Source organism: Marmota flaviventris, chromosome 1 (assembly GCF_047511675.1).
Source record: "Marmota flaviventris isolate mMarFla1 chromosome 1, mMarFla1.hap1, whole genome shotgun sequence".
Taxonomy (NCBI): Eukaryota; Metazoa; Chordata; class Mammalia; order Rodentia; family Sciuridae; genus Marmota; species Marmota flaviventris.
The window spans coordinates 213,967,843-213,986,692 of record NC_092498.1 but is presented as its reverse complement, the minus strand read 5'-3'; the positions used below and the strand labels follow the sequence as shown (position 1 = coordinate 213,986,692).

The following is an 18,850-nucleotide window of genomic DNA, read 5'->3' as shown; positions in this document are numbered from 1 at the left end:
GTGCAAGTGATAAGGCCTTGAGCAGACCAATTTCCCACCCCCTCTGGGCTCTGGCTTATCTTGAAGAAGGCTTCCTAACAATGAAGTCCCTCAATGTGTTCCCCTATAAAATAAAGTTTGGTGAGCTTTCTCTTTGATAGAGATCAGACCCATCAGATCCCATCCACCCACCAGGCCTCATCTGTGAACCTATTTTCTGTGTCTTTTTTCTTTATTTCTAAATATATTTCAGACTTTTCATTTCTGGTGGGCTCACACCTCCCTGTGGTTATCTGATCCCTCCTTGTGCAGGACACAAGGATGACAACAGACCTCCCTCTCCAGGATATCCTTGCAGCTGCCACATCCTCCTATATTATGGTAATCAGCCTCTCCATCATCAGTGTCTCAGATAATTAGTAAATGTCACTCAAGGTGATTTCTAGGTGATACAATGCCACTGAATCTAGATTAAACATAAAGTGTTTGCTCCCTTTGTGAGGGATATGCGATGAAGACATAAAATATGGGGAAAAGGTAGATAGTTATTATTAACATGGAAAGGCTAACTTCAGGTCATAGTATTTGACTGGAATATCCTGTGACCTGAAGCTACTGTCATCATATTTCTGTAATGTTGCATTTCCATATTCCCCTTATGTAGACATGTGCTATATCTTTGGGTAGAATGATCACCTCCCTTGCATTTCTGATTCCCCAGAGCTTGTACCATGTGAGCCACAGAGAGATGAAATTTAAAATGTTGTTATTTAACATTGAATAGACCCCTGCTGTGTGCACAGGTCCTGGCCTTGCTCAGTGGGGTTCCAGCACTCTAGTGCTCTTCTGTCTGTACCTCCCTCCTACTCAGGAATGCCCTACAGAGCCAGAGAGGAGATGGAGCAGCTCTTGTCTGTGTCTGGATCAAGGAAACATGAGGCCCATATTTCTCTTTGCAGCTTCTACAGCCTTCATTTACTCAAGAACAATGGCAGGAATACCTATGAACCTAAGGAAAAAAGTAGGAACCAAGGCAACAGACAGGAGGCTCTTAGATCCTGGTCTGAGGCACATCTTATTGTTCCATGTCATTCCAATGCTGTGGACAATCATTTAGAGCAGGAGACCCACTATTTCTTTAATTACTGAATGCTTGATGTGAAAAACACTTAATGACCAAATAAATATCACTACATATTGTGGTTCAAAGAGCAATTTTTGTTATTTATATTTTAACCTAATAAGAATGGATCTTAAAAACTGATGCATCATTAAAAAAACAGAAGTGAAAGAAGCAAATGGAGTCCATAAATTTCCTGGTAATTAAGCTAATGTCCAAATCTTAGGTGCACCTTCATTTTCTTTACTTTATCTTCCTGCATTAACATTGGGAAGTCCTTAGAGATGGGCATTGCATGGACCAATTAGTCTAATTGTGAGCTCTGTGCATTGAGCTTCCAAGGTCCTATATTAGTCCACAGTCAGCCTGTGCCTGCAGCCATTCATTGGATTGTTCCTGTCCAGTGAACTGCATTGTTGAGTCTCCTGCTGTGGTTCTACATCAGGAAGCTCCCAGCTGACAGCATATTCCTGGGAATGCTGGGCACAGAGTCTGAGCCTTTTTTGGGCACCAGGTATGGGTGGGTCTTGGCATGTGCATTTCTTTTTCATGAGCCAGCAGAGAAGCAGTGTAACCCAGTAAGTGAGGAGGGAGCCTTGGGATACAGGAAAATAAGATTGAAAGCAATGTTTCTGTATCACAAGGACAAACATCACAGTTTGAGTATCTGGATTGGAAGATCTCAGGATGACAAGTTTCATGTGTGGCGTTTGTGGATTTTTGTTTTTATTTTTGCTGGGCTAACATATATCTTTTTAAAATGTGCTCCCCACCCACACTGGTTCTATTTCCCGTAGAAATCTCACCTACAATGGCAAAATGGGTCTTCAAAGTGTTTCCTGATATCTATGAAAGGACTATTGTGGTGGCGATAAGGATGATGATGAGGATGACAGAATCCAGAGCATCATGAACAGGGGTTCAGGGCTTTTGAGGCGCAGGTGCTGAGCCATGTGGTCTAGGCCCTTCACATGCCCCTCATCCTGCTTTAGTTATGCATGCCCTATTTTTTTTTTACTTTAATGTAAACAAAGAAGAATATTATGCTATGTAATTTATTCTCCTTTGTTAGGTGGGAAAGACTGTAGCCTTGTTTGCACTGGGCTGTCTGACCATGGACACAGGGCATCACAGGAGAACCCAGGCAGGCTGTCCCATCAGCAAGCCAATCAACCATTGCTCTTCCCTGTCACTGCAGAAAGAGAGCCTTGTCCTCTGTGCTCTTCCTGTTGGATTCCTGGAGACCACAGGGAGAGCAGTGGGGGTCCTGCTGCATGCACTATAGAGGAACAGCCATGGTCACAGGAGAGGTCACAGTAGGAAAGGCTGATGATCATTTAGCACAGATCATGCTCTTGGGCCCCCTCCAGAATCTCCTTGAGCTCACCACATGCTCCTCCATGCTTGAAAACAGCCCTGTCAATCTCAAAGCAAACCTAATATTGGGTCTTGATATTATTCTTTCTCCCAAAACTGGAAAGATTTTAAATGTATACCTGGTATTTACTTGCAGTTAAGATCTTAGATGGAATAAGCCAAAGAAATTTATCTCAACTTCTTAGAAAAAAGCAAGGTAAATTGAACTGGCTCTTATAAATTTTTATGAAGATTATTTTTTCTTAATTTGAAAGTCATTACTTTTCCCCCAATTTCCCCCTCATCAGTAGGCTATATTTTACTGTGATCATGAACTTCTCTCTTTTGCTCCTGGAATTCTAACTTTGCTCAGTTCAATGTCTCCAAACAGGATGTACAGAGAGGGCTGAATGATGGAGAGAGCAACCGTGAAAGACTGAGCAGGACTGGGTGTTGCACTACTGAGAACAATTGAGTGCATGTGAATCTCCAGCATGAGCAGCTTCCTAGTGAATACCTGAATTCAAATGAATACAGAGTAAGGGATGTCTGATGATGTCTTTCTTTTTTTTTTTCTTGCTCTGCTTGCTTTCTCAAAACATGTCCAAGCAATTTAACAGCACAAAATTTAACTCACATATCAGAATTCCATCTCATGGGCCTCTCAGATGACCCAGACCTGCAGCCCCTCCTCTTTGGACTGTTCCTGTCCATGTACCTAGTCACAGTGCTTGGGAACCTGCTCATCATCGTGGGTGTCAGCTCTGATTCCCACCTCCACACCCCCATGTACTTCTTCCTCTCCAACCTGTCCTTCGCTGACATCGGTTTCATCTCCACCACGGTCCCAAAGATGATTGTGAACATCCAAATTCACAGAAGAGCCATCTCCTATGTGGGCGGCCTCACACGGATGTCCTTTGTTATCATTTTTGGATGTATGGATGATCTGCTTCCGACTGTATGGCCTGTGACAGGTATGTGGACATCTGTCTTCCCTTGCATTACATGGTCATTATGAGCTCTTGCCATGTGGCTTCTTAACTTTGGTGTCATTTTTGCTGAGTCTTTTGGACTCCCAGCTGCATAGTTTCATGACCTTAAAAATTATCAGCTTCAAGGATGTGGAAATTTCTAGTTTCCTCTGTGACCCTTCTAAACTCCTGAATCTCTCCTGTTCTGATACCTTCTCTAATAACATTGCCAAGTATTTTCTTGGAGTCATATATGGCCATTTCCCCATCTCATGGATCCTTTTCTCTTATTATAAGATTGTTTCCTCCATTCTGAGGATCCCATCCTCAGTGGGGAGGTACAAAGCCTTCTCCACCTGTGGCTCTCACCTGGCAGTTGTTGGCTTGTTTTATGGGACAGCATTTGGAGTGTACCTTGGGTCACCTTCATCACCTTCTCCCAGGAAGGGTTCAGTGGCCTCAGTGACGTACACTGTGGTCACCCCCATTCTGAACCTCTTCATCTACAGCCTGAGGAACAGGGACATTAAAGTTGCTCTGAGGAAGCTGCCCAGCAGAAATGTTTAATGTTATCACATTTAGCAGTCACTTGCAATGTTTGCTCAAAAATGCATTAAAGCTAAATGTCCATACCTGTCAATCTGCCCTTTCAGTAATACTAATGGCTTTATTTCTCACATTTTTAGTGCAGTGACTCTAGCTAGTTTGGGAAGGTATGTTGGGGAATTTTTTACATTGGAACAAAGTATCACCTTGAAATAATGAAAAGTTTTAGAGTTGGTTGAAGGTGATTGTGTCATGGGCACATCCATGTGATTAAGGCTGCTGTTCTACATAATTGAGAATGGTGAAAATATGACTTTTTAAAACTTCCATTTATTTTTGTAACAATAAGTATATGAGTGTAATAGCAATGGTGAACATTCTTAAATTTTGGAAGTCAATCAACAAATTACAAAATAATTCTCACTTGTGCAAAATAGGGAGACATAAGAATTTTGAATGGATTGTCACAAAAATAAACTTACCAGTTTGATAACTTCTCTCTCTGTATCTGTTAAAGCATTAAAAACAATTATTTGTCTTTCACAGATACACTGAAAAACACTATTCTACAACAAAGGAGTTTGTATCGTTATCCTAGAATGTAATAAGGCATATTAAAAACCTTTCTAATTTATTTTTACCAGAATCAATGGATTTTTTTAAGGAATGAAAAATATTTCTTCTCCTCTTGTTTTTTTTTTTTTTCCTGAAAAGAACAAGCTTTATTTTACTGTGATGATGGATTAGTTTTCTCTAATTTCCTTGTACTTCCAAGATTCAATAGAATGTCTCTAAACTAGGAGTGTATAGGTGGAGATAATACAGAAAAAATAATTAAAGAGTACTAAGAAGATACAGATTGTCACAACTGTGAAATATTAATGAAGGTATATGGAACAGAGGTGTGAATAAATTACCTTGAATATTAGAATTAACAACATAAAAAGAATTATGCCTACTTATTTGTTTCATTTCTTCCATCTTCTTGTTTTATTTCAAAGATGTCCAAGCAATATAGAAGTACAAATTTTAACATGTGTCTCAGAATTCCATCTCATGGGACCCTCAGATGACCCAGACCTGCAGCCCCTCCTCTTTGGGCTGTTCCTGTCCATGTACCTGGTCACGGTGCTTGGGAACCTGCTCATCATCCTGGCTGTCAGCTCTGACCCCCACCTCCACACCCCATGTACTTCTTCCTCTCCAACCTGTCCTTGGCTGACACCTGTCTCATCTAACCATGGTCCCGAGATGGTTGTGGACATCCTAGCTCATAAATGAGCCACCCCCTATGTGGGCTGCTTGACACAGATGTCTCTTTTTACCATTTTGGGTATATGGATTATGTGCTTCTAACTCTGATGGTTTATGTTCTGTTTGTGGCCATCTGTCACCCCTGAACCCTCATCTCTGTGGCCTGTTAGTTTTGGTATCATTTTGTTTGGCTTTTTGGAATCCCAGTGGCACAATATGGCTTTATTGCACTTTGCCTAGTCCAAGAGTGTAGAAATTGCTAATTTCTTCTGTGACCCTCTCAGCTTTTTATTCTTGCCTGTTCTTACATCTTATCTAATAATATTGCCAAATATTTTCTTGCTTCTATATAAGGCCTTTTCCCCACCACACACATCCTTTGCTCCTACTATAAAATAAGATGAGCTCCTCTATTCTGAAGAGCTCATAATCAGGTGAGAAGCACAAAGGATTATCCATTTATGGGTCTCACTGGGCAATTGTTTGCTTACATTTAGGAAGAGGCAGTGGAGTGTACCTTGGATCAGCTGTCTCACATTCTCCCATGAAGAGTGTAGTGGCCGCAGTGATGTACACTGTGGTCACCCCCTGCTGAATCCCATCATCTACAACCTGAGGAACAGGGACATTAAAGGTGCCCTGAGAAGGCTACACAGCAGGACCATATAATCTCAGCACCTTCAGAGTCCAGTTTCAATGTATGATTCAAAATGCAGCAAAGCTAAACATCCAGTTCTGATAATATGACTTTCAGTATTAATGATCTATTTAATTACTCACATGTTTTTAGTGCAATACCTGTAGCCAGTGTTGGGAAGGAATGTTTGGCAATCTTTATATTGTTAATAAACTGTCACTTTAAAATAATGAAAGATTTTAGAGATAAAGATGAGGTACATTTCATAAAAATATTTATATGATACATGCTGCTTATCAATATATTTGGGAATGGAAAAATGATAAATTTTGTAAGTTAAGTTTACCACAATAATAGTAATATAAAGCTAAAAGTTTTTTAAAAAAATAAATTAAAAATTTATAGTAGAGAAGAGCCCCTTCATTAGTAGGGATGAACTGATTAAACACTTGGTGATGTTCATTTTCTACTCTTGTTCTTCATCCTTAGTATAGGAAGCTCTTAGAGTTGCTGACATGTTCAACTACTTGGTAAATAGGAGCCATATGCACTGAGCTGCTAAGGTTGTACAATAGTAAGAAACCAGCCTGTGCTTCCAGCCCTTCAGCTTGAGGACCCCAGCCAGTGAGCTCCATTCCAGCGCATCTCCCTGCTGTGGATGTCTGTATCAGGAAGCTCCTAGCTGAGTCTGAGTGGATATCCTGAGGTTCATGTGGGGGCCACTGGGGCTCAGGGATTTGCGGGCTTTGGAACTGCCCTCCTTAGTCCTAAATGAGCAGAGCCCCAGTGTGAATCAGTAGCTGCTGTGGGAGGAGAAGGATGGAGGAAGGACATTGCATAGCATTATTTCTTCACCATCAGAAGGAGCATGCACTATGTCTACCCAGATGGGGGAACAAGGTGCAGATTGTCAGTGATGGTACTGTGAGTTCATATGCCTGGTTGTGGTGAGCCCAACAGAAGGCTCATGGAAAGTTCTGTCTTACTTCCACACTGACTCTTCTAGCTGTACACTGTCATCCACAAGGGAATAAAATGTGTGCTTAAAACTATGTCCTCAGCATTCCAAAAACACGTATGAAAGTGATGAGGATGAGGATCAGGATAAGATTAGCATCTGAACATTATGATCGTTTTTTGAGAGATCCCTGAGTGCCACATTATGAGTTCTGCCTTATTTGTAGATAGTTTGAATTCCTGTGCAAAATATTCCCCAGGTAAAAGTGCCAGTTATTTCATTATAGAGAATATAATGGACCACAGGTGTTTATGTAACTTTTAATGTTGACTAACTGAAAACACATTTGAAATGCACTGTGGATTTGAGGTACGTGGCACATGGGCAGGCCAGTGCTGGCAGGTTGTCCCTTCCACAAGCACTCCTGTGTTGCACTTTCCTGTCATGCCAAGATGGGCCCTTTTTCCTGTGCACTTCCCTTGGGATTTCTGGTAGATTCCAGGACACAGAAGTCAGTGGCATCAGGTGCACCAATTCAGGAAGAATATCTGAGATGAGACAAAGATCTTGGGTCAAGTGGGCTCAAACCTTCCAGCAGAGACTTCCGTGTTTTCTACTCAGGACACACTTGCAGCTGCCGTGTCTTCCTGCATTCTGGTAACTAGCTCTCTCCATCTGATGAGAAGCAAAGTAGGCCTGGGTTTCATTACTACTCAGGGCCTTGGAAATAGTTTATAAATTGCTATAATCTGCTTCAGTTTAAAAATGTTCTGATGGATGGGAAACAGTGAAAAAGACCAGTGCATCAGACCCAGAGATTCACAATTAAATTTTGGCTGCTGTTAGCTGGACTCATTCCTTATTGAACAAAGGGCAGTTAGAGAAAGGCAGTTAGTTAGCTTCTCTGGTTTTCAGTAATGTCAGCCAAGATGATTTCCAGTTGATATAATGACATTGAATACAGATTAAACAGAAAACCTGTGCTCCCGATGTGACTGAGATGTGATAAAGGTGTAAAATACAGGCACAAATGGTAGAGAGTTATTATTACTATGGAAAGGCTCATCTTCATACTCTTCAACTGAAATATCTTGTGAATGACCTTACTGTGTTCATATTTCTGTAACGTTACCTTTCCATACTCCCCCGATGTAAGTATATGCTGTATATTTGGGTGGAATAACCATCCCCCTTTCATTTTTGATTCCATAGAACCTATACCATCTTTGACACAGGAGATGAAAAAATGTGTTAAACACTGAGTAGACCCTTGCTCTGTGCACAGGTCCTGGCCTTGCTCAGCGGGGTTTCACTGGTGCTCTCCTGTCTATACCTTCCTCCTACTCAGGTACGTCCCACAGAACCAGAGACAAGATGGAACAGCTCTGGTTTGTGTTTATGTCATGGACACAGGAGCCCTATACTTTCCCTTAACAGCATCTACAACTTCAATTACTCAAGAACAATGGCAGAGATGTCCGTGAGCCTAGGAAAAGTTGGAGTGAAGGGAAGTGACAGGAGACACTCAGAGTGTTTTAGAGTTTCACATCATTCCAATATTGCAAAGTAGTACTTTGAAAATCGTATTGATCAGTAGGCCCACTATTATCTTGATGACTAAATGCTTAATTTTAAAAAGTGATTAAGTTAATGTCACAGAAGTATATACTTATTAAAGTTCCCACAGCACATTTTTGATCCTTATAATAATACATCTTACAAGCAGATATATTTTTAAGTCTGAGAAGGGAAAGAAGTACATTGAATAAATACACAGGTGAACTCCTCATTAGTGTTGGGGACCAAAACTATTTTCTTTGCCTTACCCATTGATGATAATGGAAAGTCCTTGGAGATGGGCATTTCACGGACCAATTAGTCTAATCTAATTATGAGCTCTGTGTATTGATCTTCCAAGGTCATATATAGTCCTCACTCAGAATGTGCTTGTAGTCCTTCAGTTGATGGTTCTTGTCCAGTGAGCTGCATGGCTGTGCCTCCTCCTGAGGTGTCTGCATCAGGAAACTCCTGAGCACATGATCTGTTCCTGTGGACACAGTTGCTCCTTCCCTGGGCTCCACACTTGGTAGGGTCTCAGGGTCAGCACTTTTAGGTCATGACCCTGCAGGGAAGCAGCGTGACCCAGTAAGTACAGAGGGGGCCTTGGATGTGGGAAGGAGTGGGGAAGTAGTGTTACCTCAGCACAGGGGCAAATACCACAGAGTAGCCACATGGGAGGACACCAGCATGCAGCTTCAACCTTGGGGTTGTGGGGTTCAAGCTTTTGTCTAGGTGGGGAGATCAAAATTCAAAATGTGCTCTCCACCCACACTGGTTCTAATTCACGCAAAAATCTCACCCACAACAGCACAAAATGAGTTCTTCAGAAGTGTTTCCTAAGCTCTGACAAAGGACTAGGGAGGTGATAAGATGATGATGAGGGTGACAGAAGCCAAAGGACCATAAACTGACGTACAGGGCTTCCCAGGCTCAGGTGCTGAGGAACTTGTTCTATATCATTTTCATGTAGCACCATCTCACTTTAGTTATATTTATACACTTCATTATTATTACATAGAAAAGGAAGAATTGTGTTTTACATATGTAAATTTTACTCCTTTCCTAGATAGGAAAAGATGCAGCCTTATTTGCACTGGGCTCTCTGGCCATGGACACAGGCCATCACAGGAGAACCCTGGCAGGCTGTCCCATCAGCAAGCCCACCAGCCATTTCTCTTCCCTGTCAGTGCAGAAAGAGAGCCTTGCTCATGGTGCTTTTCCTGTGGGATTCCTGGGGATCACAGGGCAGAGCAGTGTGTGTGTGTGTGTGTGTGTGTGTGTGTGTGTGTGTGTGGCTGCTGCATGCACTACAGAAGAATAGCCACAGGTCACAGGAGAGATCAGTAAGAGAGGCTCATGGTCATTCAGCATAGATCATGCTCCTGGCCTCCCTCCATAGCCTTCTTGAGCTCACCACATGCTCTTCCATGCATGAAAACAGCCCTCTCAATCTCAGAGGAAACCTAATATTAGGTCTTGATTTCATTCCCACTCAAAAAACTGGAAGGAGTTATAAAATGTACCTGAGATTTACCAGTGGTTAAGATCTGTGGACTTAGGCTGAAAACTGTTAAGTGGGAAAGTAAAAAAAAAAAAAAAAAAAAAAATATATATATATATATATATATATATATATATATATATATATATATATATATAATTGATCCATTTTAGAGTCTGTCAGTTCCTATCTCTATATCTGTAAGGCAGTCCCTAGATTCACGGGGGTCTGGAGTCAGCCTTGCCATCTGAGCTGATTTCCCACTGATGCAACTGCAATGAGTAAAGATAAATAGATACTTGGTGCTCTTCTGTGTATACTATGAGATATGTGAGTAAACTCTGGGCAAAAATTTCTAGACATTATTGTTACTGTTAGCAGACTAGGTTGATCTTCATGCCACTCAACAGATGCATTCAGTGGTCTGAAGTGACTGTTTTTCTGTTTCTGGATGAGACGCTTTATTTTTGCCCTTACAAATACATGTGCTGTTCATTTTAGAACAGTTTTCTTTTTCCTATTTCTTACACTCCAGGTCCATGCTCTGCTTGGCACAGGAGGCATCTAGAGCAGGTCTTTTGGACATTAAACCCACCCATCCTTTCTGTCCTAAATTGGCCAAATGAATATGGATGGTCAGACTTGTTTCTGCCTGTCTGAACATTCATTTCTTTTAGCAGTGCCCATGGGAGTTAAAATAGTGTTTTCTCTGTCCATGTTTTGGACACAGGGACCATTTAGTTTTATTTAATATCATCCACAATAGAAAAAGTTTCAAAAATCATGATGGAAATCTTCATGGATTTGAAGATTGGCAATGAGGCAGAAGCTGAAGGCACTAAACACTGGAGCCTTCCATGAGGCACAGGTCAGAGATTCACCTCATTCCAGCCTCAGTGCCCTTGACTGTGGCTTTTCTCCATAATGTCAATAGTTACCTAATCATGGAATTTGTTTATTGAAATCATAGTGACCAAATATTTATTGAGTTTCAAATTTCCCTTTGATGCTGCACATGTTGTGGAGATGGTGTTATTTTCTGTGTTTCCCTTAAGCAGTGAGAAGGGAGAGGGGGAGAGATTCGCACATTGTGCATACACTGGCAGGTGGGATGTGGGTCTGAAATGCTGCCTTCCTGACTCCATCCCAGGGCACCAGCCCTTCTGTTGCAGTCAGAGGGGAAACAATATTCCCTGCACAAGTTGAAATTTCTTCAGGAGTCTTCAAGGACAGCACATTACTACTTGGACTGATGCTTCATTTTGCTGATACATATCAGGAATGAGAAGATGTAGGTGATATTGTCTGCTCTTATAGAGACACAAAAATAAGTCATTAATAGCAAATTTCAGCATGAATTTTTTCCCATTGTAAATCAGACTCCTATCCCCAACCAAGACATTATGGAATATTCTTTTCTTTTTTAATATGGAACACTTCATGAATTTGCATGTCATCCTTGAGCAGGGGCCATGCTAATATTCTCTGTTATATTCCAATTTAATATATGTGTTGCCAAAGCAAGCATATTCTTATTTGAGTGATGAATCAATTGGCAGGAGCATTTTGAAATCATTGCCATATTAATAAACTCTCCAACTAAATGACAGTGTCCTTTCTTCAAGTAGCACTTTGCATCAGATAAAACCTGAATAAGAGAAATGTACTTCACAGAGGAATTATCACCTCAGGTTAATGTAACCTGGTGTGTTTTCATGGGCAATAGGCATTTTTTTCAGAATACTTAGATGAATATTTTTAGGTACTTTTAAAGCAATTTTGTAAAGGAAGTTTTATGGTATATAACCCTGAAATGAAAATACCAACAGAAAATTACACCTCCCCATTTCATGACAGTAATGTGTCTGGGAGACAGTTTTGCAGGAGAATGGAATCAGGCAGAGATACCAAAATTCAAATTTCTTATATAATGATTCAGATCTCTTGCCAATATTAGTCCTGGCACAAGTATTATCAGATTAACATATTTTAATATAGGTAGTGGGTATTATAGACAATAAGAGTAGATAATACTCATGGAGCATGTTCTATGTCAGGATGTTGTTAGACAATGGATGTCAAATCTGGTATAAGAAAGGACCATGGAGAACTTCACATGTGGACATGCAGATACAGTTGGTATTGGTCTGACATCACTGTGCATAGATATTCTAAGATATACACAGGGACACTTAATAGTGGGAGAGAATTACAAGTTATGCAGCTTGAATGATTTGTTAAAGTAATTTCCTGATGAGAACCATACAAAGTTGGGAATATTACCCCAATTTACAGTTGAGAAAGTTTTGAAGAAGTTGTTTTATTATTTATTATTATATTCTGTTTTGTGCTGTATCCAATTCAATCATGGTGAAAAATGAAAATGAACCCAAGTGAACTTCATGTAGCCTAAATAAGAGAATTGAAATCAAAGTGTCAGGAATGACTGACCAGAAAATCCATGAAGAAATAAGAAGAATGGAAACAAAACTTGAGTTTAAGGACTTTCTTTTTTCTTAGATTATAAACAATAAACTTGATGGATTGAGATCATAAAACCATGAAGCAGTTTTGGCAGGCTAGAGGAAGTACAGGATCAAGAAAAAGAAAAAAAGTTAAGTGCCATTTTATATAACAGATGCTTTGCTGATATTGTATTGGTTGACACAATAAACCTGCGTGAAATAAAACTACTCAAATGAGATTTTAGACACAAGGATTTAAAAATTTTTGACAGGTACACTGTACACCAGTGCCACATATGTGGTTAGTGCTATTATTGATTATGTGCACTGACTCAATCATGTTTATCAAATCTGAAATTTATCAATGGCAAGGTTTCTTATTTCATGTTATATAATTTTTAAAGAGAAATATGCACAAAGGAGGCAAATGAGAAGATCAAAGAATGATGAGACCCCTTGCAGAAAATGGATCATACAGCTTTCTGGTTATGATGCATCCCCCTTGATTTTATTGTCAGGAAAAGCAGTCGTTACATAGTCCAAAATTCTTGTCAAAGGAATTTGTTCCAAGGCCTTAAAACCGAATGAGGTATATCAACTGCTTCCTAGTTTATCTTACAAGAAAGTCATTACTTATTACCTGCTTTTTTCTTGAACAGTATGCTATACTTCATTGTGATCATGAACTTCTTCTCTCCTCTGCTCCTGGATTTCTAACTTTGCTTATGAAAATGCTGCAAATGTGAGTATGTAAACAGGGGTGAATAATGGAGAAAGAATTAAAGAGTATGTAAAGACTGGGTGTCTGACTACTGACAACTGTTGTTGAAGGAGTATGGACCTAAAGTGTGAGCAGCTTCCTTGTACATACTTAAATTCAAATGCTTACAGAATAAGGGGTGCCTGTATACGTATTTTTTTTAACACCTACTTTCTTTTTTCAAAAGGTGTTCAAGGAGTATACTAGCACAAAACGTAACCCGTGTCTCTGAATTCCAACTCCTGAGCCTCTCAGAGGACCCAGACCTGCAGCAGATCCTCTTTGGACTGTTCCTGTCCATGTACCTGGTCACAGTGCTTGGGAACCTGCTCATCATCCTGGCCATCAGCTCTGACCCCCACCTCCACACCCCCATGTACTTCTTCCTCTCCAACCTGTCCTTGGCTGACATCGGCTTCATCTCCACCACGGTCCCAAACATGATTGTAAACATTCAAAGTCACAATGAACTTATCTCCTATGTAGGATGCTTGACACAGATGTCTCTTTTTGCCATTTTTATTTGTATGGATTATATGCTTCTGACTGTGATGGCCTATGACAGGTTTGTGGCAATCTGTCACCCCCTGCATTATACAGTCATTATGAACCCCCGCCTCTGTGGCTTCTCAATTTTGGTGTCATTTTTGTTGAGTGTCTTGGACTCTCAGCTGCACAATTTGCTGATCTTACAAATTACCAAATTCAAGAATGTTGAAATTTCCAGTTTCTTCTGTGATCCTTCTGTACTTCTGAATCTTTCCTGCAATGACACCTACTCTAATAACATTGGCAAGTATTTTCTTGCTGCTGTATATGGCTTTCTTCCCATCTCAGGAATCCTTTTCTCTTACTATAAAATTATGTCCTCTCTTCTGAGAATCCCCTCTTTAGGTGGGAAGTACAAAGCCTTCTCCACCTGTGGCTCTCACCTTGCAGGTGTTTGTTTATTTTTAGGAACAGGTTCTGCAGTGTACCTTGGTTCAGCTGCATCACATTCTCCCAGAAAGGCTGCAGTGGCTTCTGTGATGTACACTGTGGTCACCCCCATGTTGAACCCCTTCATCTACAGCCTGAGGAACAGGGATATTAAAAGGGCCTTGAGGAGGCTGATCTTTGTCCCTGTGGAGTCTGGTTACAATGTGTGTGGGAAAATTCAGTGAAGCTAAATACCTGATCCTGTGAATATGCCCCTTTTGTGTTAATTTCACATCGAGTTCCATAGTAGAATGGTGCAGACTATGTTGGGTGGCAAATTTGGGAAATGTTTCTATTGGGAATAAGAATTAATATTGGTAATATGAAGAATGTTGGATCTGGATGATGGTTATTGTATCACAACAAAGTCTATATTTAATGCCATTAAACTATGCTATTGATGATGACAATAATGGCAAGTATTTATAATGTAAAAATACATAATGAAAATGTTCTTGGGAAGCTACTATTTTTAAAAAAAAATAATTAAAGATGGGGCTGGGGATGTGGCTGAAGCAGTAGTGCGCTCGCCTGGCATGCATGCGGCCCGGGTTTGATCTTTAGCACCACATACAAACAAAGATTTTGTGTCCGCAGAAAACTAAAAAAATAAATATTAAAATTCTCTCTCTTTTGTGAAAAAAATAATAATTAAAGAATTCAAGAGTGAAAATGGACTTTTTTCGCAAAGAATTACTGAAAAACATCAATTGATGTTCATTTTCTACCCTTATTCTTCCACCATTGCTGTTAGGAAGTCCTTAGTTTGTGATATGCTAACCTATTGGCCAGCCAGGAGTACTATGCTTTATGCCTCCAAGGTCACACTATAGTCAATGGGCAGCCTGTGCCTCTAGCCTTCCAGCTTGATGGCTCCAGTCAGTGTGCCCCACACTGTGTTTCTTCTCACAATGGTTGTGTCTTAGGAAGTCCCTACCTGAGCGTGCACAGATGTCAGCCCTAAAGATTAGGTGGGAGGCCCCTGGGTACCAGCCATGTGGAATCCACTCTCCTTAGTCACGACCACCTGAGCCAGTGTAAATAGGTAACTGCTGAGGGAGGTGAGGATGGAGGAAGGACCAACATGCAGTGTGGCTGCCCAGAGGGGAGAGCACTGCACAGTGTCAGTCATGGGGACTGAGAGTCGAGGCACGTGTGTGACATCCACAGTGGTGGTGAGCATGGCGGCAATGTCACTACAGTTTTCTTTTCCTCCCACACTGATCCTTCTTACCGCACACTGTCATCCACATGGAGGGAATATGCTCTTCACACTGTCCTCAGCACTGAGAGATGTCTATGAGGGTGAGGAGGAGGAGGTGGACCTGGATGAGGATAGCATACAAACATATGATCCTTCAATGAGAGATCCCTGAGTGCCAGGCACTGAAGTGTGAGCTATTTGTAGATTGTTTAAATTTGTCTGAAAATCTTCACCAAAGTATGAGTGCCATGATATTATATTTCACAGAATAGAGAGGATCAGAATTTTTAGTAAATTGTGCTAGCTGTTTAGATCAACTAACTGAGGCTATGTTTGAAATGCACTGTGGGTTTGAGGCACATGGCATCTTGGCAGGACAGTGCTGGCAGCTTTTCCCCTCCACAATCAACCTGTGATTTACATTCTTGTCAGTCCAGGAGAGGACCCTGTTTTTCTGTGCACTTCCCTGTGGGAATTCTGTTGGATCCCAGGTCAGAGCAGCCAGTGGCATCAGTTGCACCAGCTATGGAAGAATGGCTGATATAAGACAAAGATCTAAGGTCAAGTGGGCCCAGATAATGCAACACAGACCTCCCTTTGTCCCCCTCTCTGGGACACCCTTGCATCTGCCACATCCTCCTGCATGCAGATAATCAGCTCACTCAATTTAAAGAGGAGACCAAGAGCAGGTCGGGATTTCATTACTACTCACAGACTTGGACAGGATTAAGACTGTATTCAATACGTGCCTGCAGCTAGGACCTCTGGATTCTGCTGAAAACGCTCTGATTTTCAGAAAACAGTGAAGTGATTAGTGCATCAGATACAGAGACTTAAAATTTAATTTTGGCTTCTGCTGTCTCAGCTGGTTCTTTCTTGAATACCTGACAGGTTGTTAGTATCTATGATACTCAGCAATGTCATCCAAGGTGGTTTATAGCTTATATAATGCCATTGAATCCACATTAAACTGAAAATGTGTATCACCTATGTGACTGATATTTGATGAAGGTGCAAAATATGGACAAATGTTAGATAGTTATTATTCATATGGAAAGGCTAAACTTCCTACTATTCAAGTGAAATGTTTTTTTTAAATGAAATTATATTTTGATATTTCTATAATGTTATATTTTTATACTCCCCTTATATAAGTACATGTTGTATATCTGGAGTGGAATGACCAACTGTCTTTCTTTTCTGATACCCAAGAACCTACACCATTTTAGGCACAGAGGAGATATATATATATTCCACTATATATTATAATTATATTATATATTTTAATCATATATATTAGAATATGTGTTAAATATTTAATACGTCATTGCTCTACAAACAGATTGGCTTTGCTCAGTGGTGTTTCAACACACAGGTTCTCTCCTGTCTGTACCTTCATTCTACTCAGGTGTGTCCCCCAGTGTCAGAGACAAGATTGAGCAGCTTCTGTTTGTGTTACCCTTACACAGGGCCCATATCTCACTTTATGGACATCTACAACCTTCAACAATGGCAGAGGTGTCCATGAGCCTAGGAAAACCAAAGTAAGAACAAAGGGAAGTGACAGGAGACACTTAGAACTTGGTTTGAGATACTCTTGAGAGTTTCACATCATTCTAAGACTACAATGTCCTTTGGCAGTTTTGTTGATCATTAGACCCACTCTGTAATTGAAGACTGAATGTTTAATAAAAAAAACATAAAAACCATAATGACCAAGTAAATGCCACTTAAGGGTAGGTGGAATTATTCAGATTCCCAGAGCAAATTTTTGTTATTTATATTTTATCCTAATAAGAATGGATGTTAAACATGTATCTTTAAAAATGTAGAAGTGAAAGAAGTAAATTGAACATACAGCTTAGCTCCTCATTAGTGTTAGGGTCCAAAACTCATGTGGACATACATTTTCTTTGTATTCCCATTAGTGATGGAACTCCTAGGAGATGGGGATTTCATGGACCAATTAGTCTAATTATGAGCTCAATATTGATCTTCCAAGGTCATATCACAGATCATAATCAGCATGTGCCTGCTGCCCTTCCATTGATGGTTCTTGTCCAGTGAGCTGCATGGCTGTGCCTCCTCCTGGGGTGTCTGCATCAGGAAGCTCCTGAGCACATGATATGTTCCTCTGGACCCAGTTGCTCCTTCCCTGGGCTCCACACTTTGTAGGGTCTCAGGATCAGCACTTCTTGGTCATGACCCTGCAGGGTGGTAGTGTGACCCAGTAAGTGCAGAGGGCCTAGGATGTGGGAAAAACTGGGGAAGTAGTGTTATCTCACATGAGGACACTCACCACTGAGTATCCAGAAGGGAGGACACCACATGCAGCTTCAACTTGGGGTTGTGGTGTTCAAACTTTTGTTTCAGAGGGGAGATGAGAAATCTTATTCAAACTGTGCTCTCCACCCACACTGGTTCTAATTCACACAGAAATCTCACCCACAACAGCACAAAATGAGTCCTTTAGAAGTGTTTCCTAAGCTCTAGGAAAGGACTATGCAGTGATGATAAGGATGATGAAGGGGATGACAGGAGACTAGATCATGAACTGATGTGCCGGGTTTCCCAGGCTCAGGTGCTGAGCAGTGTGTTCTTATTTCATGTGCACCATCTCATTTTGTTACATGTGTCAACACTATTATTATTATATAGAAAAAGGAAAAAAAATGTGTTTTACTTCTGTAACTTGTACTCCATTGTTAGGTGGGAAAGGGTGCAGCCTGTTTGCACTAGGATGTCTGACCATGGACACAGGAAATCACAGGAGAACCCTGGCAGCTTGTCCCATCAGGAAGCCAAATGCCATTTATCTTCCCTGTCACTGCAGAAAGAGAGTCTTGCCCATGGTGCTCTTCCTCTTGGGATTCCTTGGTATCTCAGGGCAGAGCAGTGTAGGCGCATACTGCATGCACCATGTAAGAACAGCCATAGGTCACAGGAGAGGTCACAGTCAGCACAGATCAGGCTCTTGGGCCTCCTCCAGGATCTTCTTGGATTTCACCACATGCTCCTCCATGTTTGTAAAAAGTTCTTTCACACTCAAAGCAAACCTATGGTCAGGATTTTATTTCATTCCTATTCATGAAACTGGAAAAGTTTAACAAATGTACCTGAGGTTTGCCAGCGGTTAAGACCTCTGGACATATGCTGAAAACTTCCTGTTGGGTGGAGAAGAATGAAAACATGTAGGGATGGGTCTCAGAGTCTGCCAGTCCCACTTACTGTCTCTGTGAAATTGGGCAGGTCACTGTTGTCATCTGAGTTGATTTCTAGTTGACACCCCTTCAGTGAGTAAGGATTAAATAGACCCTGGAGATGCATGTGTGCTGTACTGGGGGAGAACATCTCCTTCCTTCCATTCTGACTCCTGAGCCCCTGCTTTGCTTGGCACTGGGAGGCAGCTAGAGCAAGTCTGTGGAGCATTGAAACCTGCCCCTCCACTATTTTCCTTACCTTAATTGTTCAAAATCAATTTGGATTAATGTGGTTATTGATTTCTGTGTATTCATTCTTTAACCCATGCCCTGTGGAAACAGTGACAACTTTAAAGTG

General features: G+C 40.9%; 1 protein-coding gene and 1 non-coding gene across 2 annotated transcripts; one reads left to right on the top strand and one right to left on the bottom strand.

Annotated features, from left to right (window-relative positions):
* Window positions 1-3,110: 3,110 nt before the first annotated feature.
* On the top strand, window positions 3,111-14,273 carry LOC114107495 (olfactory receptor 7E178-like). The gene is made up of 5 exons (XM_027954905.2): window positions 3,111-3,432; window positions 5,021-5,133; window positions 8,110-8,172; window positions 9,451-9,566; window positions 13,298-14,273. Exons 1-5 carry the CDS (start codon window positions 3,111-3,113, stop codon window positions 14,271-14,273), a joined length of 1,590 nt encoding a protein of 529 aa, XP_027810706.2.
* LOC114107581 (U6 spliceosomal RNA) lies at window positions 11,308-11,411 on the bottom strand. The gene has a single exon (XR_003585343.1). It is a non-coding gene; the product is annotated as a U6 spliceosomal RNA (small nuclear RNA).
* Window positions 14,274-18,850: the final 4,577 nt, after the last annotated feature.